General features: G+C 37.5%; 3 protein-coding genes and 1 pseudogene across 4 annotated transcripts; 2 read left to right on the top strand and 2 right to left on the bottom strand.

Moving 5' to 3' along the window:
• Positions 1 to 4,441: 4,441 nt before the first annotated feature.
• LOC114762677 (serine/threonine-protein kinase GRIK2) lies at positions 4,442 to 10,082 on the bottom strand. Of its 2 annotated transcripts, none has more exons than XM_028952218.1 (14): positions 9,891 to 10,082; positions 9,485 to 9,676; positions 9,316 to 9,362; positions 8,873 to 9,221; positions 7,995 to 8,069; positions 7,868 to 7,912; positions 7,409 to 7,483; positions 6,754 to 6,841; positions 6,478 to 6,602; positions 6,173 to 6,268; positions 5,505 to 5,571; positions 5,298 to 5,413; positions 5,109 to 5,187; positions 4,442 to 4,987 (listed from the first exon to the last, which is right to left on the bottom strand). In XM_028952218.1, the coding sequence occupies exons 4-14, from the start codon at positions 9,188 to 9,190 to the stop codon at positions 4,860 to 4,862; spliced, it is 1,212 nt and encodes a 403-aa protein (XP_028808051.1). In that variant the 5' UTR covers positions 9,191 to 9,221; positions 9,316 to 9,362; positions 9,485 to 9,676; positions 9,891 to 10,082; the 3' UTR covers positions 4,442 to 4,859. The 2 variants fall into 2 exon arrangements, with proteins under 2 accessions (XP_028808051.1, XP_028808052.1); XM_028952219.1 differs by having other exon boundaries at positions 8,873 to 9,159.
• Positions 10,083 to 11,467: 1,385 nt separating this feature from the next.
• Positions 11,468 to 14,614, top strand: LOC114762680 (probable pyridoxal 5'-phosphate synthase subunit PDX2; annotated as a pseudogene).
• Positions 14,615 to 16,842: 2,228 nt separating this feature from the next.
• LOC114762678 (uncharacterized) lies at positions 16,843 to 18,188 on the top strand. The gene is made up of 2 exons (XM_028952220.1): positions 16,843 to 17,313; positions 17,404 to 18,188. The coding sequence occupies exons 1-2, from the start codon at positions 16,872 to 16,874 to the stop codon at positions 18,141 to 18,143; spliced, it is 1,182 nt and encodes a 393-aa protein (XP_028808053.1). The 5' UTR covers positions 16,843 to 16,871; the 3' UTR covers positions 18,144 to 18,188.
• Positions 18,189 to 18,585: 397 nt separating this feature from the next.
• On the bottom strand, positions 18,586 to 25,420 carry LOC114762676 (beta-galactosidase 8). The gene is made up of 19 exons (XM_028952217.1): positions 24,827 to 25,420; positions 24,644 to 24,739; positions 24,280 to 24,392; positions 24,129 to 24,195; positions 23,957 to 24,049; positions 23,696 to 23,845; positions 23,467 to 23,555; positions 23,258 to 23,363; positions 23,058 to 23,145; positions 22,744 to 22,862; positions 22,206 to 22,367; positions 21,755 to 21,957; positions 21,560 to 21,654; positions 21,348 to 21,448; positions 21,076 to 21,189; positions 20,473 to 20,574; positions 19,561 to 19,772; positions 19,149 to 19,485; positions 18,586 to 19,064 (listed from the first exon to the last, which is right to left on the bottom strand). Exons 1-19 carry the CDS (start codon positions 24,989 to 24,991, stop codon positions 18,957 to 18,959), a joined length of 2,520 nt encoding a protein of 839 aa, XP_028808050.1. The 5' UTR covers positions 24,992 to 25,420; the 3' UTR covers positions 18,586 to 18,956.
• Positions 25,421 to 26,687: the final 1,267 nt, after the last annotated feature.

Raw genomic sequence — 26,687 nt, 5'->3', positions numbered from 1 at the left:
TGAAATCGACTCAAGGCCACCCTTTAGTAGTCCTAAAGCTTAACAGCTGAGTTATGTGTTCGTTGATGATAACCTTCATCTTCAACTTGCGCCTTTTTCTTTTTCTTTTTTTTTCCTTTTGGAAAATTAAAACACCATTTCTTCAGTTACTTATTAAACCATTATCTTGCTTAAATCACATTTTACATGATTTTAAAACTGGCTCTTCAACGGGCACCCAAAAAAATCAAACTTCTTGCCAGGTTTAAAAAAAAAAAAACTTAAACTTTAAGGTTTCGCAATCCATTGCGTTTAAGATACTATTTTTCTGATTCTAAATATAAAATCTATTTTATAATATAAATTATATTATAAAATGGATCTGATATATTTGGAACCGGAGTAGCATTGTCTTTTGGTTAAAACCTTAACGATCCTGCAACACTCTCACAGAATCAGCAAAGCTGTCTGGTAATTAATTAATCAAGGGCACACAGATATATATATATATATATATATATTTATACATAAAACAAGAGAGAAAATGGAAGAGAATCTAGTTCGCTTTTTTTATTCGATTAAAGTTAGACACGCATGTGAAACCAACCGATCAAAGAGATACCAGCGACCTGGTTATGCCACCTGTCCAGCTAAAAGAAAACTCCGACCTTTCTTTAGGGGCTATATTGTCATTTAAATTTACCTACAATATTACACATTTTTTAACACGCAGTTTTCAAAAACAAAGTTCCTTTTTAATTACTTGTCCGTCAGGACTTATGCGCGCAGACATAAATGCTGTGTCAATATGGTCTGGGGAGTGGGGATGCCTTTGATTTGGCATTTCAAAAATTGAAAAACACACACGCGCGCACACGCACACGCACGCGCGACTCTCCATATACGCCACCAAGACTGCCTTTTAGAGTGATATAAAAAAAAGTAAGTGAGCAGAGACCAAAATTGGTAGATGTCAGTTTTAGAAATGCTGACTAACCTTATCTTTTTGTAACCCAAGCTATGCTTGCCTTTCCACTCGAAAAAAAAAAAAAGTAAGTGAGCATAATTTTTATTTTAAATGCAGAATTTATAACATCAGGACGTATCAGTGAGGGAGGGAGAGAAACGATAACATGAAAGTGGTCAAATTCATTTAAGAAGGCGATAAGGACGAACAATATCACGGCTTGGAAAAAAGGTGCGGAACTTTTGAATATATATATAGAGAGAGAGAGAGATGAGATGAAATGAATAAATCAAATGTTTGTTTCATTCAAACTTTAGTTCGTAAAAGATACATTGTACCACGATGGATATATAGGCTGCGTGTTGAATTGTTAGGGTTGTCTCGCCACCCTTTATAGACCATCTAACCCCTAATATTAGCCACTCACGCCATCAATCCAACCCATTTTCACGTCTCAATACTGACATGTACATGGGACATAATTATTAAAACATTCAATGACAAAGTAATTTGCCAAATGCCAATAAGAATTAGTTTAATTGGTAAGAAATCATTATAATTTAGAAAATCATGAGTTTAAATTTCGCTACTTATATAAAAACTTTATTTATGGACAAAATCTGTAAGTAACTCTATAAATACTCTTTGATTTTAATAAACTTTTAAAACTCAACTCATCAAACTTTTTTATATAAAAATAGTTTTTTTTTTTAGGAATCTATGCTTCCCATTTTTTATTTGGGATAGTTTGGGTGAGGCAGAAACAGGAAAATCTACTGGGGTTTATATATATATCAGTATCAGGTGTCAGAAGACGAATTGTGTGGGAGCATCGTGCTCAGAGTTTTTCTTTTAGGTGTTTATGTCAGTGACTCACTGTTTGGCCTGCTCCGTCCTTCTTTTTTATGTACTTTCATTTCACCTCGCAGCCTAACAGCAACATGTTCAGTCAGATCCTGTCCATCCACTTTTATTCTCAATTACTCTCATCCTGGGTTTGTCAGAAAACCCCGTCTTCTGATCTCGACAATAAAATATAAGGGCCAAAAAAGAAACCGAAGGGATAAACATGAGGATCCATCTGCAACTACGTACTGTACAAATTGATGGGTGTGTGAGTCACGCAGGGATTGGTGCCGTATGAATCTTGAATAGACCAAAGTTCGGTTCTTGACCTAGTGGTTGCTGTGAAAAGAATTCAACTTTTTACAAATTTTCAACAAAGTGCCAATTCCTTCGCATGCCTTATCTACAGGGAAGGAGAGAGGGAGAGACGTGAGGAATTAGATGATGATTTGGGCAAAGAAACAGCTTCGAAATCGATGGGTCAAATATTATACCAAAAGAACAAGGTTAATATAATTTTATCCCAAAAATTTGAGTCTTTTTTATTTTAGTTACATAAATTTTAAATTCGTGATTTTAGTATCTGAAATTTTATCAATCTTAAAATATTAGTTCCTAAGATGCAATGGTATTAAAATCTGCTGTAGTATCATTATTGACGTTAAAAGTGATGACGTGGACTCACCAGATATCTAATTGGATCTTGTGTGAATAATAGAGTAGCGTATTGAATAACCATTGAAAATAAACAGTGAGGGAAAAAAAAGTTAAAGAACTGTGTTTTTAGAACCTGTTCTTGCTTTTTTTCTTTTCTTTTATCTATACAAGATCCTGCTAAGTACCATCTAATAAGTTTATATCACTACTTTAACGTTATTTATGACACTTAAATAGATTTTAATACTGTTACATATCTGAAGACTAAGGTTTGAAGATGGACTAAATTCTAGTGATTAAAATCATGAGTTTAAAATTTGATGAACTAAAATCAAAATAGTTCTAAATTTCAAAAACAAAAAATTATATTAATCCAAAAAATTAAAAAGAAACGGATATATGTTGTGCGGATGAACAAAGAAGGCTTTGGGAGGGTTTTTAACTTTTACGTTTACCACAGAAGACGCAACAAAGTGATGCAGACCAACACCCACTTTACGCCATCTATGCGTAACGAATTAGGATGTGTTTGGATTAGCGGTAGAAAAGTAACTTTTTTTTTTCAATCTGACTTTTATAGAAGTCAGATTGGATAAAAGTCAGATAGTATAATGTGATTTATGTTTGGATTGGATTTTATAAAAAAGTCAGTTTGAAAAGCTGAAACTTGTTTGGATGATTAATAAAAAAGTAAATTTGGATATAAAATGACTGAAAAGGATATAAATTTTATTATATGCAACAAATAAATATGGATAGTATGGTCATTTTCTATACAAATAGCATTTCTTTTGAAGTAAGAGAGAGTGTATCCCATTTTCATAAAGTTTATTTTTTCTCACCCCAACATGATACATCCCACAAGCAACAAAATATGACTTCATCCAAAAGCTACTTATTTTCATGAAGTTCATTTTGTTCCATGGTGATTCCAAACAAAAATTATAACCAGAAACTAGTTTTACTAGGGAAAAGTCAGTTTGGGATCACAAAACGTGATCCCAAACACACTCTTAGGGGGTGTTTGGGAAACCCAAAATCATGATTTTAGAAGTGGTCGGCATGTGCTGTTTCAGCTGGAGTCTCTCGCACCACCAAAAGCAGATTAAAGGCAAGCTGGTTATTTGGGGGAAAAGAAAGAAGAAAAAAGCTGGTAATACTCATTACCAGGCTCCAGTTTCCCATGTTAAAAAAGGTAGAACAACGACAATGGAAAGTTTCAGATGTGCGATAAAGGGAAGGAGTGGAGGAACAAGGCGGCATTCAATACAAAACAACTTATATTTCTTGCCATAACGAAAACACATAAATTCAGGGAAAAAAGGTCTAAACATCAGATAGAGATCTTTGTTGTAATTTTTTGTCACTCTTTCTGAATAAATAAATATAGTTGATTCACACATCCAAACAAACCACTTCCAAAACAGGGGCTGCAACGCACCAGCTTAACCTTCATAATTTGCGTCTTACACAGTATGACTGTGACGAAGGCAAATGCAAACATCAGTAATGACTCCTCATCTTGTTGGAAATGACAGTTAAATTGTGCTCATGAAAATTCACTAAACATATTGTTAACCACCACTAATAATAATACTGTAACTTGTCCTTTTGAGCAAATGGAAATGCGTAATTAGGGGGGCATATAACACAAGATAAAATCAATATTTCGCTCGGATACAGATAGTACTCGGAAAGTTTCAGATGTGCGATAAAGGGAAGGAGAGTGGAGGAACAAGGCGGCATTCAATACAAAACAACTTATATTTTTGCCATAACGAAAACACATAAATTCAGGGAAAAAGGTCTAAACATCAGATAGAGATCTTAGTTGTAATTTTTTGTCACTCTTTCTGAATATATATAAATATAGTTGATTCACACATCCAAACAAACCACTTCAAAACGCACCAGCTTAACCTTCATAATTTGCGTCTTACACAGTATGACTGTGACGAAGGCAAATGCAAACATCAGTGACTCCTCATCTTGGGGAATGACAGTTAAATTGTGCTCATGAAAATTCACTAAACATATTGTTAACCAACCACTAATAATAATACTGTAACTTGTCCTTTTGAGCAAATGGAAATGCGTAACTAGGGGGGCATATAACACAAGATAAAATCAATATTTCGCTCGGATACAGATAGTACTCGAACTCAAAACTTGACAAATGCAACAATAGAATCATGAAGTCTCTTATATACAAATTTCATAACAAAAACGAACAATCATTTCTCCCGTTCCTTCCTTGCCATTGCCAGCCAGAATGAGTCATATGAAGAGTTCCTGGAAGTCTGTCCCTCCAACCATAAAAGACTCCATAGAGTAAGAGGGCAAGTCCAGGCTTTTTCAATGTACATAAACGAGATAAAAAGTCAGTATAGGTCAGGCAAATATGTTGCTGCTATTTCAAGTCTTCTGCTCCTAATCTCTTGCGTTTGCACCAACACAAATATTCAGGAATTGGCCCATCATCTCCAATAACCCAACTATGCTGTGCAACATCATCCAATGTCATCCGATGATTTGGATCTGCAAAACACAAATTTCAATTGATACCCTATAAGAAGGTGAACCTCAGTTTTGGGGGGAAAAAATAGAATAACTACATCTTTAGAGCAGGAAACAACTGAAATTAGAATTTAAATTATACCTTTGCAAAGTAATCCTTCCAGTAAGTTCCTTATTTGGGGATTCAAATCATCGGGGAGCACTAAAGGATTATTGACAATCTGGATGAGAAAAGGCAACAGAAATGTAAGCTGAGGTTTCTATGACAGGAAAAGATAAATGAACCATGGAGACTGTGGGTTATTCACATATGAATACATGCATTGCATACTTTGTCATAAGTGTCTTGAAGTGTGTCTCCAAGAAATGGGTATTCACCCAAAATCATGCAGTACAAAGTAACTCCAACTGCCCAAGTGTCCGCAGCTTTACCATTATAGGTAAGGCCTATAAGGATATCAACCGACAAAACTGCAGTCAGAACATGTACTTTCATATATTAAGGTACATAAAGGAGTTTGGAAAAGAGAACTCTAACCTAAGCAACATTCTGGAGCAGTGAAAACAGGTGTCCCAGGTGACCGGCGAAGCTCATCATTGTCATCCTACATATGAAATCAATTAAAGCCTCCATACCCATCACTTACCTGTGTCTACCAACATACTAAAATTTCTCACAGAGAACCACCTGTGGGGAGGTGGGATATGTACAAAACATTACAGAGAAGCACCTGTGGGGAGGTGGGATATGTAGAAAACATTACAGAAGTCATAATACCATATAATTGATAGCTCCTTTTAAAGGGACATAGTATAACCTCCTGATCTTAAGTTCTCCTAGTCTTAAGTGGGCAGGGAGCCCTTCCCCCAGCCCCTTTAGAGGGGACAATTAGGATATAGTCCCAAGTTAGCACTTCAGCTGAAGTAAATGTCCAAGGAAGAAAATGTAGCGCATATACTTCTAGTAGCTAATAGCTATCAAAGAATACCCTCACACTGGATTACAGCAGAGATAGAAAGCCATGGACAGAATGAAGGATTGTTACGAGGGAGAGACATAACAATGGCTCTCAAGATTTAAAAAAGAAATTAATGGCAGAACCGCAGAATATATTCATTAGCTTTCACATCTTTTTGGTTTTTTGACAGCATCAACTTTCAGAAGGTATATCCTGTTTACACTAAAAGCTCAGTAATTAAAGTCACCTCAAAAGCCTGGCTGACACTGAAATCCCCAATCTTTACCGTACCATGACGTGTAACCAACAGATTATCAGGTTTAATATCCCCGTGCACTATATTCTGCATTTTAAACAATCCATGAAATAATGATCATCACATAACAAAGACAATCGATTTTAAAGCACATAACATAAACGTGAAAACAATTCTTACAGATAACTTTAGCCTTACACATCCATAATAATAATACCAAGGAAGGCATTAGTGAGAGTGCACGGGAGAGTTAGGAGTCAACAATAAGCACAAAAGGATTGGGTAAGAGATAATACATGAGCATGAAGGTATCTTAATCCTGAAACTATATCACGCAAGTATTTCCTAGCAGTCTCCTCACCCAAGCTACAAGAAGGACCTGAACCCTCACAAACCCATTTGCCTTCTACATATTCAAGTACTGTAGAAGAAGAAAATCAGCTGTCAGCCACAGAACTGGTAAAGGTTATTATCAATTCAGACTCGAGGAAACAATGCAGAGTGAGAATATTCAGCAACCGTTAATCATTTATTAACAAAACCAAAATGAAGAAGAAACAAGCTGTTATTACCCATGTAGAAGTGATCTGATTCTGGGTCATCAATCACCTCAATGAGATTGACTATGTTAGGATGTTCCAGCATTTTCATGATGAGTACCTGGAAAGAAGGAATTTATGTCTTTTAATCTACTGTAGGAAAAATAAGGAAAAAAGGCCCCCTTAAACAATTGAGTTAGCACAAATAATATATAATTTTTTTTGCGCAAAATAAGGAAGCAAATTGACACTCAAAACTATGCATAATTCCCAAAACTGGTCAATGTGCATGCTAGCGTACAATCAAACCCATAAAAAGGTGAATGTGATACAAGGGGAAATACATGCCTGGCTAGGAGCAGCAAAATAAATAGCAATGTCACAGGTGTCAGGAAGTTCTTATCTAACGGTGGGTTCGTTAGCATGGAGGAAAAGTCATAAGCAGGTAGGAGGTGGAATGAAGAACTCCCAATATACTGGTGAATAGAGATGAATGAAGTCATTTTCTAGTTTTCCTTCTATCCAAGTAATGTCCATAAGATTTATGCTTTAACAAACTCACATTTAGCTGTTACCAATAGAAAATAAGCAAGACACTTGGTCAAACTGGAAATCTTTACATTTGGTGTCTAATTTATCTGCATAGAATGTAAAAAAAGGGACAAAAATATATAGAGAAGAAATATACCTCCCGCAGAACATCAGTCATGGCAGTCTCTGAGGGTGCGACTCGAAGCTTCTGTAAATGAGACTTATGAAAGGCCTGCAGATCAAAAAATTTGAGCTCATTAAATGACTGACTGCAGCCTTAGCTAAAGAATGCCATTGTGCACGACTCTGCTAATGGTTTTTGGGGACTAGTACCATGATCATTTATCTTTGTTTTCTTTCTATTTCGACCTTTATACTTTTCACATATAACCATCAAGGCCACATTCTTTTCAACCTATCAATAGCAAACGAAGTCTATAAATTTTTATCCGCCACAGGATATTTCAATCCAGCTGCGTAGGTTACATTACACGTCCAAACTATAAAAATCAGAAGTAGCATCTTTTCAATCAGCTTCTATATTACAGAAACTGTGCCCAAATTCACTGCTATGCATTAAACTAGTATCCTCCCACACGAGAAAAAAGCCTCATACCTTGATTGCATAATGCCTTCCATCTACACGGCTTCGGTATAAAACCTATCATGCACGTAAAAGATGCTTTCAAAAACTAAACACAGTGATGACCGAGATAACACAATAGCACAAACAAAATGCTTACCACTTTCCCATAACTACCAGAACCAATCTTGTACTCCCGAACATATTCATTTACCATCTTGTTACCATTTTCATCCTGAAACACCAATAGAATTCACATAAAGCTTCTGACAGGAGATATGAAACACAGCAGAAGAGCTTCTCCTGAGACGACGTACGCAAATTAATACTGACAACCATTCAGGTGACCTCGAGTACACTGAATTTGACATTATCTAAAGCAAGCCCTAAGTCAAACTACTTCATGTCTAGCCATCAGATTGGTAAAGATAGTAACTAAGGGGGAAAGCTAAAACTATTTCAAAGTTCACCTGCAACTTCAGGGTGTTTCGATTAGCTTTTTGGAAGTGATTTTTTGGTCTCGAGATAAATGTGAGATGAGTTTTGCCACAACTTGTGTGAAAGCACTTTTTTTTAATTGCTTCTAAGGGTTCCCAAACTCCCCGAAAGTTGGTCACCAGATCGGTGAGAACAGTAACTTAGAGATCTATGAGTCGAACTATCAATATTAAAACTATCCCCAACACTATCTAGCAAGTTCTACGTCAAAGAAAAACAGATATCTTAATACTATTAATAATATATATATAAATACATAATCTCAGTTCATATACGGCATCATCAATACTGGTGTGATAGTCATCAGCAAATATGATGCCAGTTGCCATCATTAAAAGAAGATTTCTAAAGCAGCTGTTTTACATGATATACCATATATAGGACAGTTCCTAAGACACAACTATTGCAGTTTTGACAATAATGCCATCATGATAACCTCACTTTAAAAATCACTAATAGCTTAGCTAGTCTTGATTTTTCCCTTTTTATCAAAAATAAGCGTAGCACAACAGAAAACTACAAGACTAATATACCGATTACCTCTGCGCGAACAACTTTGTGAGTTTCCTTAACAGGAAACTGCCTACAAATCATATCTTTCTCTTCTCTCATCATCAAAATTTCCTCAGAACGTTTGGCACAAATTGGAACTTCACTATCGTCTCCACTGATGGTGTCAGTAACATCACCGTTATAGGATCCATCATCATCTCTGTCTTCAGTTTCATCCAACAATGGCTCCTGAGAGAGACTACTCTTATTGCCAGACTGATTTCTGCGCTGTTTGAATTTTCTTATGAAACCAAAGCAACCACAGCAGCCCATCGCTGTTGCAATAGAGAAACCCTTTTTGAACATTCAGACCTAAACACTCAGCCGTATATATGTCCTACAATTGGGGGGGGGAATTATTGAGAATCTTTAAACATCACGTCAAGAAGTAAATAAAGTGTCTCAAATTAAAGTGTCAATATCTAACTCACCTCAAACGCCCAAAGAAAACACCTAACAGCTATATTCTCTGCTGACCCTGCGATGGATTTCACAGCAAGAGTTTCATTACAGGGGTGAAAGCAAGCTTGATTTTCTGGACTTCGCGTGCATTACAAAATGAATGATGTTTCGCATGCTTCATGATGGAAAGATGCTTACCTGATTTCAGAGGGAGGAGAGGGCTTCAAGCCCTGTTAAGCGACGCTATTCTAAAGGATGCCATTCAGCTAGGTGGAAAAAAGGGCTAGATATGTTAACCCGACTATGATTCACATCCAACATTGTGAAAACTCCAGTTTATAACAATAGGTGCCGGCTGAACCCCCAATCTCCAAACAACAATTCGTTGACCTTTTCCATTATCAGGCATAGGGAAATTATTAAAAAAAATAAAACAAACAAAACCAACAAAAAAAAGTTATCCACTCGTTGAACAGATTGCATCGCTGAGCTTTAGCCAGGAGAATTGCATAGAACCTTCAGACGGCGTCAGGAAGGAACGGCAAGGGCAAATAATCTCTATTTGCTTTAAAAACATCTTTATAATTAATGTCCGTCAAGTTACCTCGTTTTTCTGGGCGAGGATGAGAAACTGAAACAACTAAACACGAGTCTTCCCGCCTCCAAAAGGCCTAAAATTCCAACACGGTCGGCGGCCTTTGGAGCGAAATTCAAAATCCCGACTCCAGGTGCAATCGCAAGCCTCCGGTCAATCCAACAATTAAAGAGCATCCACAATCAAAAAATTAAAAACCCTGTCCTCAACCAAATGGTTTTTTTATTTCCAACTTACATATAGTTTAATTTTCCTTCCATTTAAGGTCAAGAATGTAAGGTGAATTAACATGTTTTAAAAACCTTGTTTTCTAAATAATGGCTGATTAACGTTGTTTTTGCTCAGCGGCCCTCAAACTCCTCGCCTCGGGATTTGCTTTGACGGTTTTCGAGTTTGCAGTGATTAAAGATTAAAAGATATGCCTGAGGCGAACATTAGCAGTTCATTCACATGCCTATCCGATGGTTTGCGTTGGCTCCGACCATCATCTGTTTGACTTGCCATTGACAGTATCACCAGAGAAAAATGATCTCATTTTTGCCCAAGCCGCGCGCTTTTTCTTCTAACTGCGACAGTTAAGCCTCTTTTAGTAAATGCCCTGGGCCTTGTCATTAGCCCGTCGAATTTAGAGTTTACGGGCTTTCTAAGTACTCAAACACGGTGGTGGCCCAAACGGTAAATATTGCTTTTTGCAGGACCGGCATATAGTCGGACAGGGATATATTGTTTTTGCCGGAATCACAGGTGTAAAAATAAAATAACTTGGGCTACGCTTCGATTAGATCAATCCTATATATTCCAGGTCCAAAATTTGAAACTGCCCTGTAGGCCTATGTGACGTGTTTTATTTAGGCTCAGGGCCTGAATCTTTTAAAAATTCAGTACATAATTGAATAAAAAATAAAAAAGTTATGTTATGCGTGTAAGTGCATATACATGTATATAAACAGATTGGCTTAACATGTTCAAAACTGAACCTTATATGAATAGTCAGGAAAGAGATTGAGCTCGATGCAGTCGAGTTTTTGTGCAGATGTTTTTCAAATGAATAAGTTGTGGTTGAATTGATGGCATGACAGCAACATCTTAGCACAGCATGATTTCAGATGTAAAGAACATAACTGGAGTAAATTTTAATAGGCGTATATAACACTATACAGCTATATTTTTTGTATTAGAGTCTGTAAAAAAAACCCATGTTTATGAGATTTTATTCAAAGAGGCCAAAAAAAGTAATACATTCTCTGAACACAGTGCTTTTTTTGGTTAAATATATTTATTCTGTCTTGAAATGAAAAGAGGGCTTCGACCCTCGTTTGGTAGGCTCGAAAAATACTATCACATGGTTCTAAGCAGTTTGAAATCTCTTCTCTTTTTTTTTTTTTTTTTTAAAATTCTCTGTCTTCCTTTTAACTATTGAATTAATATATTTCAACAGTTCAAATTTTTATTTTTATAAATTATCTATAATTTAAAAATTTGATAATAGTTTAAAAACATTAATCTTAACCATTAAAATATTAATTAATAATTAGAAAAAAAGGACGGAAAGAGAAGAAGAGAGGAGCTCAGAGACTCTGGCCAATTTTTGTTTGGCAACGAAGAAAACAAGATTGATTTGTAAGGTCATTTGAAACGAGAGGACCAACTCCTTCAACGTATCGCGTCTCCTTGGTGTGTGTCGTGTTGGCGCGGTTTGGTTTTGGTGGCTCGTTTGGAGGAGTTGTGTTGTGGCGAGAATATGGCAATCGTTGGCGTCCTCGCGCTACAGGGGTCTTTCAACGAGCATATCACCGGCATGTTTTTTCTCCTCCTCCTCCACTTTCACTATATTTGGATGCCTTTAGTCACCTTTGATTCTTTCGCTCATTTTCTTTTTGGTGCTTATGGCAGCCCTTAGGAGATTAGGTGTGAAAGGCGTAGAGATCAGGAAGCCAGAACAGCTTCGCGATGTCACTTCCCTCATCATCCCTGGAGGAGAGAGCACCACCATGGCTAAGCTTGCCGAGTCCCACAATCTGGTCTCTCTTTCTCTTTCAAATAATTTTTTTGGTTGTCTTCCATGTTCAGTTACTTCTGCTCTTGCCCCTCATTGGGATGGTTATGTCCTTATAATCTGATAGGAGCTAAAAATAATTACATGGAGCTGATCAAGATTTATAAATCCGTCAATTGGTTGAGAAGTACATTGTATAATCTACGTTGTATTTTGCAATCTATCAGTTTCCTGCTCTGCAAGAGTTTGTTAAAATGGGGAGGCCTGTTTGGGTACTTGTGCTGGGCTAATACTATTGGCAAATAATGCCATTGGTGAGCTGTTTCTCTCCTCCACTTTTCATCACTGATGTTGAGTTCTAGGCTGCGTGGTAATTTGCTTTTCAACATAAGCATTTAAAAGAATGAATTCGTTTCAGGGCAGAAGACTGGTGGACAAAAATTAATTGGGGGACTTGATTGTACTGTCCATAGGAATTTATTCGGAAGCCAGGTAATGTCTGCACATATTATGTTGAACTATAGCCAATCAAATACATATAAAAGGAAGCCACTTTCAACATGGTACATGTTGAAACACTAAACATGAAATTTTATGCTTAGTGCATATTTTCAGCGAGAATGAAGGTGTATGCCCTCCTTCCGGTGATTGAGGATTCAAATAATCTCTAAGCACCAACTGTTTTAAAGTTCATGATTTTTAATATGACTTGCTTTAATTAAATTCTTTTCTCGTTCTAAAACATTCAATACTCCAGGTCCGTTACTTGATTAGACTCGGTTTTGTCTATAAATATCAATACATGATACCCGATGCAGATTCATCTGTTTAGAGAGTAATAAGTTATGGGTCATGGAAATGCGATAAATTTGGATGCCATCTCATACTTTTGGTCGTGCTTGTGTAATTAACCAAAGCTTTTAAATAGCTTCAAAGCTTTGAAGCAGAGCTATCAGTGCCAGAGATTGCTTCAAGTGAAGGGGTCCTGAAACATTTCGCGGAGTTTTTATCCGTGCCCCGGCAATCCTTGAAGTTGAAAAGAAGTTCAAGTGCTAGCTGATTATCCTGCCCCATCTAATGGCATATTAGAGGTTAGTATTTATTTCTATATGTAAAGAAAGCTTTCAGCTTTCAGTGTTATGGATGTATAATTTTGGGTTTGATAATGGTCGTAATTTATTTACTTGTTTATCTTGTTTTTTCTTTGAATTCAATATCTTGTGGAAGCAACTTTTTCAATGAAGGGATTTACATATTAACTGACAAATTTTTTTGAAAAAGCAAGATAGACTAGCTCTTGTGGAGGATCTAGATCCCCGCGACCAGATTTCCCCCTATGATTTTGCCACAAGCCTTTTACCCAGCCAACTCATACAATCCCCGCAGCCTCCTGCCTTCAGTGGCCCTCTTCTTTTTCTAACGCTGCTTTTAGTTTTACTTGATTTTAGGGTCTACCAATATCGGAAGCTATGTCAGTAGAAGATGGCGTGGCTGGTTTAGAGAATGTTAGAAAATGGTGGTGTCTGACGAACAGGATTATTAAAATAGACAGGATCATGAAATATCAACTCAGTCAATCTAGCAGTTTAGCTGGTTTAACATTGTATAGTTCTAAAAACGGGCCCTTTCTTATGAGGTTATTTGCTGGATTAAAGAATATATATATGCATATAGAGAGAGAGAGAGAGGAGAGAGAGGTGGAAAGGGAATACCTTTGTACATTTCTGTTGATGGAGGTGCTGTCCTGAGGATTGATGTCAGAATCGTGGTTGGGGTGGGAACTTTGTTATGGATGCTTAAGGCCATGGGAGCCATTGCTTCTTAGTTTCCTCTGTTTAACTTTCGTAGCCTGGGTTGGGACTATCGACAATCTAATGAATACAAGTTGAAACTTTTTGATGCAGGATATAAGATGAGAATTCCCATATTAATATTTAGGACAACTTATAAATTTTGCTATTCGTTATACCAAATATCTTATTAAATTTCCGATGTGCCAAAGACCGCCTCAGGTATTAGCATGACAGTTCATGATCATTGGAGCCTCTAATTTAGCTGATTTACTGGTAATATAAAGCATAGGTACTTCCATTCCACCTATTCCTTAAAGAATGTCTCTGAATACAATCCAACAACCAACTCAACATTTAATGATAATGATACAAACTCCACATGCTTCCAGAAATGATGACACCTCATCAATGTGTTGGTTTTTCCTTTATTATCTTTATTCTGAGAGGAAATGGTCACATCAGGAGAACGTTGAGGAGGAAAGGAAAGTTGTAGTTGCTGTGAGACAAGGGAACATACTTGCGACTGCTTTTCATCCTGAGTTAACGGCAGATACTAGATGGTGAGTATCAATTCTCTACTTGGCCAATTATTTCTACGGTTCTTTGTGAATTGAAGTACTAATAGTTTGATTTTGCAGGCATAGTTATTTCTTGAAGATGGCAGAGTATACTGGTGAAGAAGCCTTAAGTAGCCCTGGTCCAATCCAAGTTGATCTGAGTTGTGAACAACAACCTCGGAATGACCTCCCTATCTTTCAATAGGGTTAGAGGATGGCCCTCCCTGTCCCAGTTGATCATAGCTATTTTGTTTTCTTTTACTTCATCTTGTAAATTTAATGATATACAGCTTTACTGGTTAAATTTTAAAAGGTGTTCATAAGTAAGCATGTTACTAGGAACTGGTGTTAAACATTTGAGGCCACAACTTAAGGTTCCATTTGATATATAGAATGAAAAAAAAGGTTATGCCTACTATAGAAAATGGTTTTTAATAGGATGCCTAGTTCGCATTGGTGAGGAAGGGAGAGAGAGAGAAATGGAATAGTAGGATTAATAATAACTTATTTATCACTAAAAAAAAAACCAAGAAGACAACTACCAAAGAAGAATCATCTATCTCTCACCACTCCATTCCCCACCTTTTCTCTACCGGGTGGGAATGATGACGAAAATCAAAGCTTAAGCTACTCTATGGTGGGATTGTAGGCCTTGTTTATTAAAGTATAAATCCCACAAAAATGGAGGCGTTACTTTATTGCTATTTTTCTCTACTTCATCCCATCAAGTATCTAGAGGAATTCAAATTGCAATAATAGAATATAGAAAATGTTGAATAATAACTTTGAGGATGCAGAAAATATTATGAAATTTAAAACTACACATTACAGTAATTCTACAATATCAACTTATTTTAACTTTAAATGGCAAAATGGACAATTTTATCTTCTTAAAGGCACGCTTTTCTGTATATTATATAAAATTTGGAAAATATACCGAATTATTTATGTCTTAGAAATGATGAAATTGTTTTACATATTTTATTACATATGCTGGTTTATATATAATTAATTATGTTTTAGAGTAATATAACTTTTGGTCCATAAATTTTTTTTCAGTGACTGATTTAGTTCTTTAAGAAATTATGTGAACTGAGTTATATCAAAATCAACAAATTACAAGAATTGAGTTGCTTTAAGTCAATAAATAATGTTGGCAATAAAAAGGTCAACAAATTTTAAAGAATGGCTTGTTCCGAATCAAAGTACGAAGAATAAATCAATAATTGAAAAAAGTTCAGCAACCAAAAGTTATATTTTTCTCACGTTCTTATTTATTTCAATACCCTTTTAAGTAGAACTATAACTGCTTATTATTACTATTAACAAAGAAACTAAATAATGAGTTATTAACTTTTGAGAAATCAACTTATGTGCTAAAATATGATCGATAAAGGCATGTATGAAGGAAAATAATATACTTCCTTTGATAATGAATTAATGATGTTGGCATGAATTATTAACGGAGGTGGGTCGAAAAGAAACCTTTTTCTTTTTTGCTGGGGGGGGGGGGGTGTTGGGGGCGGGGGGTCGGGGATGAACCCGGAGAACAAAAAAGTTACGCAAGGGGCAGGACCTTGTCTTTCAGAGGATGAAGGAAGGGGAATATGCCAGTTGCCGTCGTCGCAAGGTCCGGCGGCATCTACGTTGCGGTTGAACGACTTGCGTTTTAAGTCATTGTCGTGTTGTAAATGAATGAATCCTCCTTCTGATACAAAGCCTCACGTGCCTTCCAATGCTTTGGGGTTCAACCACATTAACACGGCATACATTTTATGTGACAGCAACGTTTCCGTTATCTTTTCCAACACAAACATGGGACTCAGCTCTCTAATCCACATGGGAAAAAGAAAATGTGTAAACTGCAAATTTAAGTCCCCTTTCTATCTTCATCATAGAGCCAAAACCACAAAAGCCGGAAGGCTTTATTAGTTATGCATAAAGAGAATCAATTGCGTTCAACTGAATGTGTGGTGCTGTTTCTTGCCAGTACATTTAACACCATGATAGAAACAAAGCTTAAGGGTGTGTTTGGTATGAGGGATTTGGAAGGGAGGGGAGGGAGGGGAGGGATTTTAATCATTTCCCTTGTTTGGCAACACACAAATTTTAGGAGGGGAGGGAAAATTTTCAAAATTTCCCCTCCCCTCCCCTCCTCAACCTCCCCTCCAAAATTGGGAGGATTTGGAGGGAAAAGGTAATATTTTGTCATATTATGACCATTATGTTCATATTTTGTCATGTTGTGACCATTATGTTTATATTTGTCATGTTGTGACTATTATGCCCATGCCTTAAATAAAATAAGAGCAAAATTGTCCATATTAAAATATTTTTCCCTCCCCTCCCCTCTTTTTTTATAAATCCAAACAAGGTGATATTAAAATCCTTCCACTCCCCTCCCCTCCCCTTCCCTCCATTAAAATCCCTCCCCTCCCCTTCCTCTCATTGAGCCAAACATACCCTAAGGCGAACTTTTAGGCCTTTTGATACCCCGAACTTGCTCTATAAATACTCCCTTTCATTCTCATGCTTCCCATCTCGCCTCTGTCATTGATATTGAAGCAGTCTGAAATCATCAATAGCAGAGGAAGAGAACAGAGGTCAAAGGCTTACTTAATTAGCATTACAGATATTCAAAGATATGGCTAAACTCAAAGTCATAATCTTGGCTACCTTCTTCATCTTGCTCATCACCATGGAAGTGGCCATTGCTGCTAGTGAAGGCGAGGGCAATGGCAAAGGCAAGGGGGAGGAGAATGGAAAAGGCAAAGGCAAAGAGGACGACAGTGGAAAAGGCAAGGGCAAAGAGGAGGACAATGGAAAAGCCAAGGGGAAGAAGGACAAGGAGAAAGAAAAGGAAAAAGAGAAGAAGCCAAAGAAATCAAAAGATGAAGCATCAAACTATAAGAAGCTTTCGCCTCTGCCATCAGGACAAGAACGAGCTTTCTGCCAGGCACAAGGATCTTGTTATTACAAGACCCTTACTTGTCCGGCCGAGTGCCCACATAGAAAGCCTAAGAAGAACAAGATGCAAAAGGGATGCTTCATTGACTGCAGCAGCAAATGCGAAGCCACCTGCAAGTGTAAGTTCTATCTGTTCATCAGCTTTTGGGTTCCATGCAATTAAAATTATGAGCGTTGAACTAAAATATGAGATTCTTTTTGGTTGGCAGATAGAAAAACCAACTGTGATGGCTATGGATCTCTCTGCTACGACCCTCGATTTGTTGGTGGCGACGGTGTCATGTTCTACTTCCATGGAGCCAAAGGTGGCGACTTTGCCATCGTCTCTGACGACAATCTCCAAATCAATGCCCATTTCATCGGATCTAGACCCCAGGGAAGGACCCGTGACTTCACATGGGTCCAAGCCATTTCTGTCATGTTCGACTCACACAATCTCGTTCTGGCAGCGAACCGAGTATCTAACTGGGACGATAACGTCGACTCTTTGATGGTACAGTGGGATGGAGAAGCAGTGAGCATTCCTACTGGTGATGATGCTGAATGGAAGGCTAACAGTGAAGAGAGAGAAGTGGAAGTGGAAAGAACAGATGAAGTCAATAGTGTAAGAGTGAAGGTTTCAGGCTTGTTAGAGATGGACATTAAGGTGAGACCTATTGGAGAAGAAGAAAACAGAGTGCACAATTATCAGTTGCCCGCAGGTGATGCTTTTGCCCATTTGGAGACACAATTCAGATTCAAAAACCTCACAGATTTTGTTGAAGGAGTTTTGGGTAAGACTTACAGGCCAGACTACGTGAGCCCGGTGAAGAGAGGCGTTCCTATGCCAATGATGGGCGGCGAGGACAAATACAGAACTCCTTCTCTGTTTTCACCTTTCTGCAGAGTCTGCAGGTTCCAGAGATCATCTGGATTTGCTTCTGATGAAGGACTTCTCGCTCAATACTGAAAATCTTTTGAAGTTTAAAGATGAAGATATATTCTTTGCCAGGAAAATAAGGGCGCTAAACGTTGTCCATCGTCACCGTTATCTTAATTATTGAGATTTTATCTACTAAATATATGTAATAACCATCTATTGATCTTCGGCAATTCTTATTGTCATTGTTGTATTTATTCTTCCCAGTAATGATATGTTTAATTATCCCAAATTAAAATAACCCACCGCTTTTGAGAAGTAATTATAATTATAATATACCCATATATTTGAACCATGTCATTTATAAGGTATAAATAAATAACTAAGGGAAAACAAGACTGCAGATCAACAGTTTCAGGCCACAAAAAAAAAAAAAAAAACCGAATTCAGTTCAACGGACGAAAGCCTGACGCTAACTACAACTGTGCAAGAGCGCAGGTATACATATACGGTCGGATTAAGAAAGAAAAAGAAAACATCGAATAATCACTTCTTTTTGGGATTGAATATTCGAATAATCAATTTGAATCACATAGCTTTCCAACACAAATGGAATTAAGGCACATCGAGCAAGAGTCCTGTTTATCCAGCTTGGCCATACTAGTTGATGAAGACAACTTACCAGCTTGAAACTACCACTTCGAGTAGGGTTACTGAGTTGTATTTTATAACCCATCTGTTAAAATCTTTTCTTCGTCCTTGCCTTTATTTTAGGCAAGTAAGATTAAACTGTTCTACACGACTTTTCTTTTTCTTTGTTGAATTCCATTTCTAATTTGGCTATGCTTAAAGAAGCACATTAAACTAGATACTTGTGGCCAGCGAAGTGCGGGAGCTGCGTGATTATGTACAAGCAGCCTCAACTGCCAAACTCTTTGCCACATCACTGCATGGATTGCCGAATGTATCGATTGACACCCCAATACTGCAGCTTCTTGATCCGACGCAGGCCTGTTGGAGTTCATTCGAGTTAGTCTAAAACTGAAACTAAATAGGTATCAATACCAACTTGTGAAGTGATATGAAGATTCTGACCTTCTGTAAAATGGAGAGTGCTCTTTTGCTGGTGCAGCGGCCATGGTTGAAGTTCCCACAAGTGCCACGAGGGGTTCCGAAGCTAGCAAATTTAATGGAAGAGATAACCTGATCAGGATTAGGGCACTCGAGTGAAAGTACAGGCCCTAGTTTTCTTCCTGATTCGGTTTCTGTATTCCATGAGTCTACAGGTGGTGGGTGGGATTCTGAAACATGTGCGCACAGGCTTTCTATCTGCCTTGTAGCAAAAGTTATTTGAGTTGGATCCCCTCCGATTTCCTCAAACAACACGAGTATGTTACCACTTGGACGCAACCACGAGCGAGGTACATGGTATCTGCAGCATTGGTGTCTCCAATGAGAAATAGTATCATCGTTTTGAGTTATCTCATCTAGAATCTCTAAAACTTACATTGATTGTGATGGCTTTCCACAATTTTTGAGACATTTGTTGGAATTATAAGTCCCTCTGTAATTGCATGCCTCATTGCAACCACTCTTTGGAGCAATATATGTGGGCCAGAATCGACCGATGCTTTGTCCATTTACCCAAGCCTCACCTTTCCCCATACCCGTGAAGTCAATAGCTACTGGGTTAGAGCCAGAAGGAGCAGCGAAGTTTGTCTGGTCCAACATGTATTGCCATTAGTCAGAACAAAAAGGGTGTCGTAAAGAACAGTGAAAAGAAAGTTGAAGCAATTTAATGCTGGTTATTGTGAGATAATCACTGCATTGTCTAGCTACTAGAGAATCAAGTCCAAAACTCCAAAATACTTCTTTCCAATCAAACATGTGTACTAGACAATAAGGCTACGAGTTTTTCAGTATCATGGATTCATATTTGCTGAAGTTCTAAAGAATGAGCGATAGTGAAAGAAGAAGAATGCAAGTGGAAGATTGGCTAAGACTCGAAATTTTGTTTCCTTTTCTTTTCTGGCATCATTGGTTAAGAATCAATATTAATCTTATGCCTGAACTTCTAATGTTTCCTTTGTAAATGAAATACGTTAGGATCACATACTTAATCGTTTCACTCAAACAAAACTACGCTGTAGGGCATGTTTTCATGCTCTAACCCAAAGTAAGAGTGAACCAAACAGGTCCTGAAGGACCTTGTATGCTTAAGCTATAAAAGGAATTAGCTTATGAATATGACAACTTAACAATATATATCAATAGACACACATTATTGGTTGTATATAAAATGCAGGCTAGTCTCTGTATCTGGAAATGCAGGAAATAATCTGTGGCCCAATGTAAAGCACAGCCAGTCATACGAGGAAGACCATGTCTTTTTGTTCCAACACCAGGCAAGTAAGATTACCTTGTACCACGTCAATGGTTGATTCTTAGGTAAGGTGGACCCCGAGTTCCATTTTCCAGAACTTCCGTCAGAATAACCTAATTCTTCACCTTGAAGACCAACCTGTATCCACGAGGGGCGACAAAAAAGTGCATTCTCAGGCATTGATGAAAGAGAAGGGGAAAAACTAGAGTTAAGTTTCAAACTATTCAAATCAGGCTCTTAAATTGGTAACATTTTGTGGCGGGTTTTTTGTAGCATATCAATTGAATCAATCAGTTTAATGGAACTCGGTTCTTAATTATAATTACTCCAAATAAGCAAGAGTGGGGATCGAAAATGAATGTTGTTCCAGGACAAGCTTCTGGAGAGGTTTTATCTTTCTCAGTCTCTTCCTGCATCTTTCTCTTCTTTCCTCCTTAGAAATATGCTCCCACATGCATCACCAACCACAAACTTTTCGAAAGCTAAACTGGTCATTTTTAAGGGAATAAAGTGGGAGTAATCTTGCCAAGTTAAAAGGACTGTCAAGATTTTTATTCCCCAATGAAGCATGAATGTTATGTCACCATTTCAGCCTAAAGAGGAAGAAAGGAACAGGTTTTTGGTTAAGCTGAGAGAAACCTGATATGTCCACTGCTGGGAGGAGAGATCAAGAGTGCTCGCATTTTTCAAACCGTTCAATCTAACTGGGCCAGTTATCCCAGCACCCCATGTGTCAAAGAAGGCTCCATAGTTCTGTCGCACGCAAGTAAGATTCACATTAGCTTATGCAGCGTTAAGAAATGACTTCATCATAACGCCAGATCAGATGGGACATGAAAAATAACAGGCCAATGCATGTTGCAAAAGATAAGTTTTCTCTTAGGAGAGAAGTATAATCAGGAAATCTCAACCTGAAGTCCCACGGTGAGACTCAAGAGATCAATCGTGTTCTTCCCAGCCGCAAGAGTGACAGGAACGTCCAACTTTTTGGCAGCATCATGGACTCCACTCCCTGGAAAGTCAGAGGTTGGTATTTCCATATAATACGTGAAAAGTTTAATTGAAGAAAATCTCTACAAAATTACTGCCATGTCAGTTCTCATTTCTTTCAAATTTTATTTACCTGCAAGCTTCCCATTAATAAATGCATGAACGGCATGGCCAAGTGATTCGATGTGAAGGACAGTTTGAGGGCCGCCACCATCATCAAGATCAATGCTAAAAGAAGTAACCAAAAAAAAAAAAAGGAGAGAAATATCATCATGGAGATGATTATTACTGGTTAGAAGATAGCGGCGTGAACCAGAGGTCAGTGTACCTCAATGAGTACCACAAGTAGTCACTTCTATCTGCTGTTGTATTTATTTGCTCCAGTAATCCAGCTTGTGAGAATGCATTGGCTTTTGAAATACCTACTGGTTCACCTATCCAGCTCCATCCAGAGCTAGAACCTTCTAAAGAATTACCGTCTTCTTTGAAAATTTCTCTTGTGAAGCTTGAAATGGTAGATGGAGAATTAACCTGTCATGGGGAGAGTTGGAACTTTATTTCATGCCCTCCTTGTACTGGGAAAGAACATAAATTATCTCGACTGTAGACAGATTAATAGCAAAATAAACATTGAATGCAATTTTTAAAATACATTCAGCCAGGTGGGCCCTCTATTTCAATCAGGGAATAATCATTACCATCACATTTTTAGCCACAGGATCAGCCATCAATAAGGATTAAGACCAAGTGGCCATGAAACTGAAGTCGATGAGGCTAACCTTTGCAGTATTAAGCACTACATTCTTGCAGTCTGGTAAGATGCTCACAGACCAAGCGGGCAAGTGATAGGAATTGCCATTGAAATTTACTGTTGCGTCAGATGAGGTGCCCACATTGGCAAGAAAGGCAGCACATGTAGATCCTGCCTGGTAAACTGCAGCCTGGATTTAAATAATAACAATTGTATATTAACATAGAAACAAAAGATTAACCCTTTCTAAATCATACAAGAAGTGGAAGTGCAGAAAAAAAAAATGGCGGGAAAACAACATGTTGCTGCAATCACTAAACTCTCAAGAACTTGTGAAGGAATGGGATCTGTAGAAAATTATGAAAACAACTCACCACATATATAGATAATTATGCCAAAACTTTAAAGTCCAAACATAGCATTGCCAAAGGTAGAAACTAATAAATTAGATTAAAATTAAAATACGAAAAGTTTGAGCCAGTTTATCCAGAAACTCTATTGGCATACATGAGGCATGAGTGAGCTTTTTTAACAGGACCAATAATTATAGTGAAGATCACATATACCTCTAGATTTGGACCAAGTGATTTAATTTGGGGATCAGTGGCTATCAACGCTTCTTCACAAAGCATTATGGCCTTATGCACATCTTTGAGGTGCCCCCACTTAGGCTGTCTAATAATTCCTGCATCATGCAATTAAGATACTTTTTTGTTATCACTAATAAGACCTGTTAATCTAATTGTCTTCTATGAAAATAAGAAGCACATTTCATGTATACACCAAGCGGTTTCTTTTTGGTACTATAAAAATGTGATGTCTCAACTGTCAATGATAACAAGGCCAAAGGTTGACCATGGAAACTAGAAAGTCTGCATACCATACTCATCAATTGGTGCATCATAATCATAGCTTGTAGAAATGAACGGTCCGCCAGAAGTTCGGTCAAAGTTCGTCCCACCATGGTACTGTTCCAGAGCAACAAGAAAATTATGGCAAAAAATCACTACCATCTTCAGTTCAGCCCGTTTTATCTTGAAATGTCATACATGAACATAACTCCATGTAAGAACGTATTACCATATAATAATTCTGTAATGTTCCACCTCGCTGGAAAAATCGTGCCACAGCAAATGCAAGATCTTCTACAGGTCTGTAGGGAACCGCACCACCAAATGATCGAAACCTAGAAATCCATAGAATTCAGACACGGAAGCAATAGAAATAAAAAGTAAAATTCGGAAGAGAATACACGACCCTTCTGATCATATTTGGGAAAAAATGCTCACCATCCACTCCAATTCTCAGTCCAAAGTTTTGGTTTCGAGTTAGAGTTTGGTGTGAATTGATCACAGTAAAATCCATTGCAAGTATTAATCTGCAAGCAATGAATATGACAATTAAGTAACACGGAGGCAGAATCACAGAATAAGAAGATAGCTCCATTCAGGAGGAAATGCAATCTGCTAAAACATAGGCTTCAAAGCAGTTGAAGAGAATGGACGAAAGGAAACTTACAATGGGGTCCGGAGCATCTGCTTGCTGGCACATGACCCAGGGAACTCCCGTATTGAGTGATGTGGCCATTGCGGCCGCCCACTTGACGTAAGGTTTAGCAGCAGGACCATAGCGAGGCTCAATGTCACCGTTACCATATTCATTTTCAATCTAGCATTACAGAATACTCATTATTCTTGTATTCACTAGTACGCAGAGGGTTGCAGAGATTATCCATAAATCATAATAGAAGTATGTGCTTATATTGAACCACATAATTACCTGAGATAAAATAATAGGTCCTCCCTGAGCCGCATAGAGTTTCTCTTGCTTCATCAAGTCCACAATTTTAGCAGTAAATCGCTGCATTTCTCTCTGAAAGCAGAGTATGTGGCGCGGCGGTGAACACCAATATAACCAATCAGTGGGATGAAAGGAAAGAAAAATGAATTACCTTGAATGGTTCATTATCAGTACGGAACTGAATTCCAGGAATAAAATGCAACCAGAGAGGGAAACCACTGTCCAAAAGTTAAAATATTTATGAAATTATGAAGTAATAGACTGCGAAAAAGTATGCAAAGGAAGAAAGATTAGCAATTTACCCATAGTTCCATTCAGCGCATACGTACGGGCCAATCCGTAGATGCACGTATAAGCCCGCTGCTCCTACTAACCTCACAAATTTCACAAGATCGTTCCCACCTTCAAAATTATACTGCAATACATCTAATTCATTGTTACTTTGCTAGAACAATGTCTTCCTATAATTTTCATTTTTCCACAGAAAGAAAAGGTCAATGCTTTCAACTACGATGTTTATAAAAACCAATTAATTAAAAGATAAAATTGAGTGGAGGAACATCTCTTCCTTTTATTTTTGTCTACTGGCAAGTAGTTGAACAAACACACAAGTGTCAGAATTCAGATATATGAAGCAAGTGAAAAATATGAGAATGGTGACCAAACCTGGCCTCGCACTGGTTCGTGCTTGTTCCAGAAGACGTAGGTTTCAATCACATTCAGTCCTCCATCTTTGGATTTCTGAATAAGGTCCGGCCACATCTGAAACGACCAATTCACGATAGTTAAGCTCCAGAGTCAAGAAACAGAAAGATAAGACAGGCATTTCAAAGAGACAGAGAGATACACCTCGGGGGTACTGCGAGGGTAATGAATGGAACCAGAGATGAGGATACGGCGCTTGCCGTCGATGACCAATGCACGGTGGTCGTACGTGACATTGGCGCAAAAGGACCTGTAGGCCAGAACGCCCAGGAACCAAAAGAAAAGAAATAGTATCTGTGTCGTTCTCATGTCCTTTTCCGAGTTTCCCAGAGAACCAAATACCAAAACCCACAGAGGAGGGAAGAACAACGATTCCCTTTTGCTTCTTGTATTTAAAAGCCCGGATCTTTGTCAAAAACACACTTTCGATTCCGTCAAGTAAATGGCAAAAAGACAATGGCTTTAGAAAACAGTTACAGTGGATTGCTTTCCCAAAAGAATGCTTGGCTTAATCTGCTACTGGCTTTTCCTTTAAATAAGTGTAAATAATGTTGCTTAGTCGCTAAAGGGAATCATAAGAAGAAGGAGTAGAGGCAAGTGCTTGTAGAGCAGGAAGGGCACGCCACCTCAATTAATATCTTATAATATGGGAAAGCATGTCAGCGTCATTATCGTCTTCCTCAGCTGGTTTCTTGTCTTGTTACAGCAGAGTTTACAAATTTGTGATCTCACCCAGTTACCGCTTTGGCTTATCTTCGAGTAGCGAGTGCTTGTCCTTGCAAGGCATTTGGTTTTTTTTTTTTCACTTTATTGAAGAAAAGCACACAAAAACGGTGGCCTTCCTAATCTTTGTCAGCAATTGCGGTGGTATGAGGTGTGAACTCAGAAATTTGAGAAAGGAAAATTTGTAAGTGTAAACTGGAGAGATAGATTTACTCACGCTTAAGAGTAGGCTTAGCGAAGAAGATGGAAAATTTTGAAAATAGAGGGAAAGCTAAATGACGTTGCATAATATTAATCATGCAGGAGACAGGTTCAACGTATTGAGAGCCAATAAGAATGCTTAATGGTTGCGTACTTGCGTTTAGTGCTTGTGCTTGTCAAAAGTGAAAGTGACTCTGGCGAGAAGAAAGCTGTGGTAATTTTACTCTTGTGAGAGAGAGAGAAGAAACACAACATCACGGAACCAGTATTTCTTTTTTATTATTATTATTATTCAAAATATTTATTTTAATATGTATAAAATCTAAAATAAAAATAACCTATAGACTGTCATTGTTTAAAAAAATAATTATTTTTATTTAAAAATAATTAATTAAAAATTTTACATCTAAACCATTCAAATCATATTTAGATAATCCTATCTGATGAGTTTAGGCATTAAAACTAGTTCTCAACGTGACCGCCAATTGGTAAATTAAATGGAAATTTTTTTTGTTGGGAGGTTAACTGTTAGATTATGTTTAAAATTCGTTAATACGGCAGAAGAAATATTATCCATAGAAATTTAGAAGACTAAATTATTAATAAGATTAATAATGAGAAAATTGGGTGATAAAGAAAAAAGGACGTGGTTCCTTCATAAACATGTAGGGAGGATTTGATTAACATTAATAAAAGAAAGAAAAGGAACGTGGCAGTACGTAGGAGAGCCAGGATCAGGTGTGATCGACAAACAACCACTGAATATGAGGTCGGTGCAAATGTGCGCGTGCCCCGTAGCTCGACTCGTACCAGTCTCCTTCTCATCATTAGGCATCGCACTTGCTCGTCTTAATTTTTTTCCCTTATTTTTTTGGTCTCTGAAGGTTTTTTTTTTTAATATAAGAACTTATTAACAGTCTTAGAAAAAATTAAGCAGTTATTATTTCTAACATGGACGTGACTACTATTATCATCCGGATTGAGAGATGCAAGAGCCAAAAAGTTTGAAAATATTATTAATACTTTGATTAGTTAATGAATTAAAAAGTTGTATGATTAATTAGTGATATTAGGTTAAAAA

Source organism: Neltuma alba, unplaced genomic scaffold (assembly GCF_004799145.2).
Source record: "Neltuma alba isolate B1F8T4 unplaced genomic scaffold, ASM479914v2 tig00011239_pilon, whole genome shotgun sequence".
NCBI lineage: Eukaryota > Viridiplantae > Streptophyta > Magnoliopsida > Fabales > Fabaceae > Neltuma > Neltuma alba.
The sequence above is the reverse complement of the archived record's forward strand: the minus strand, read 5'-3'. Positions and strand labels throughout refer to the sequence as shown.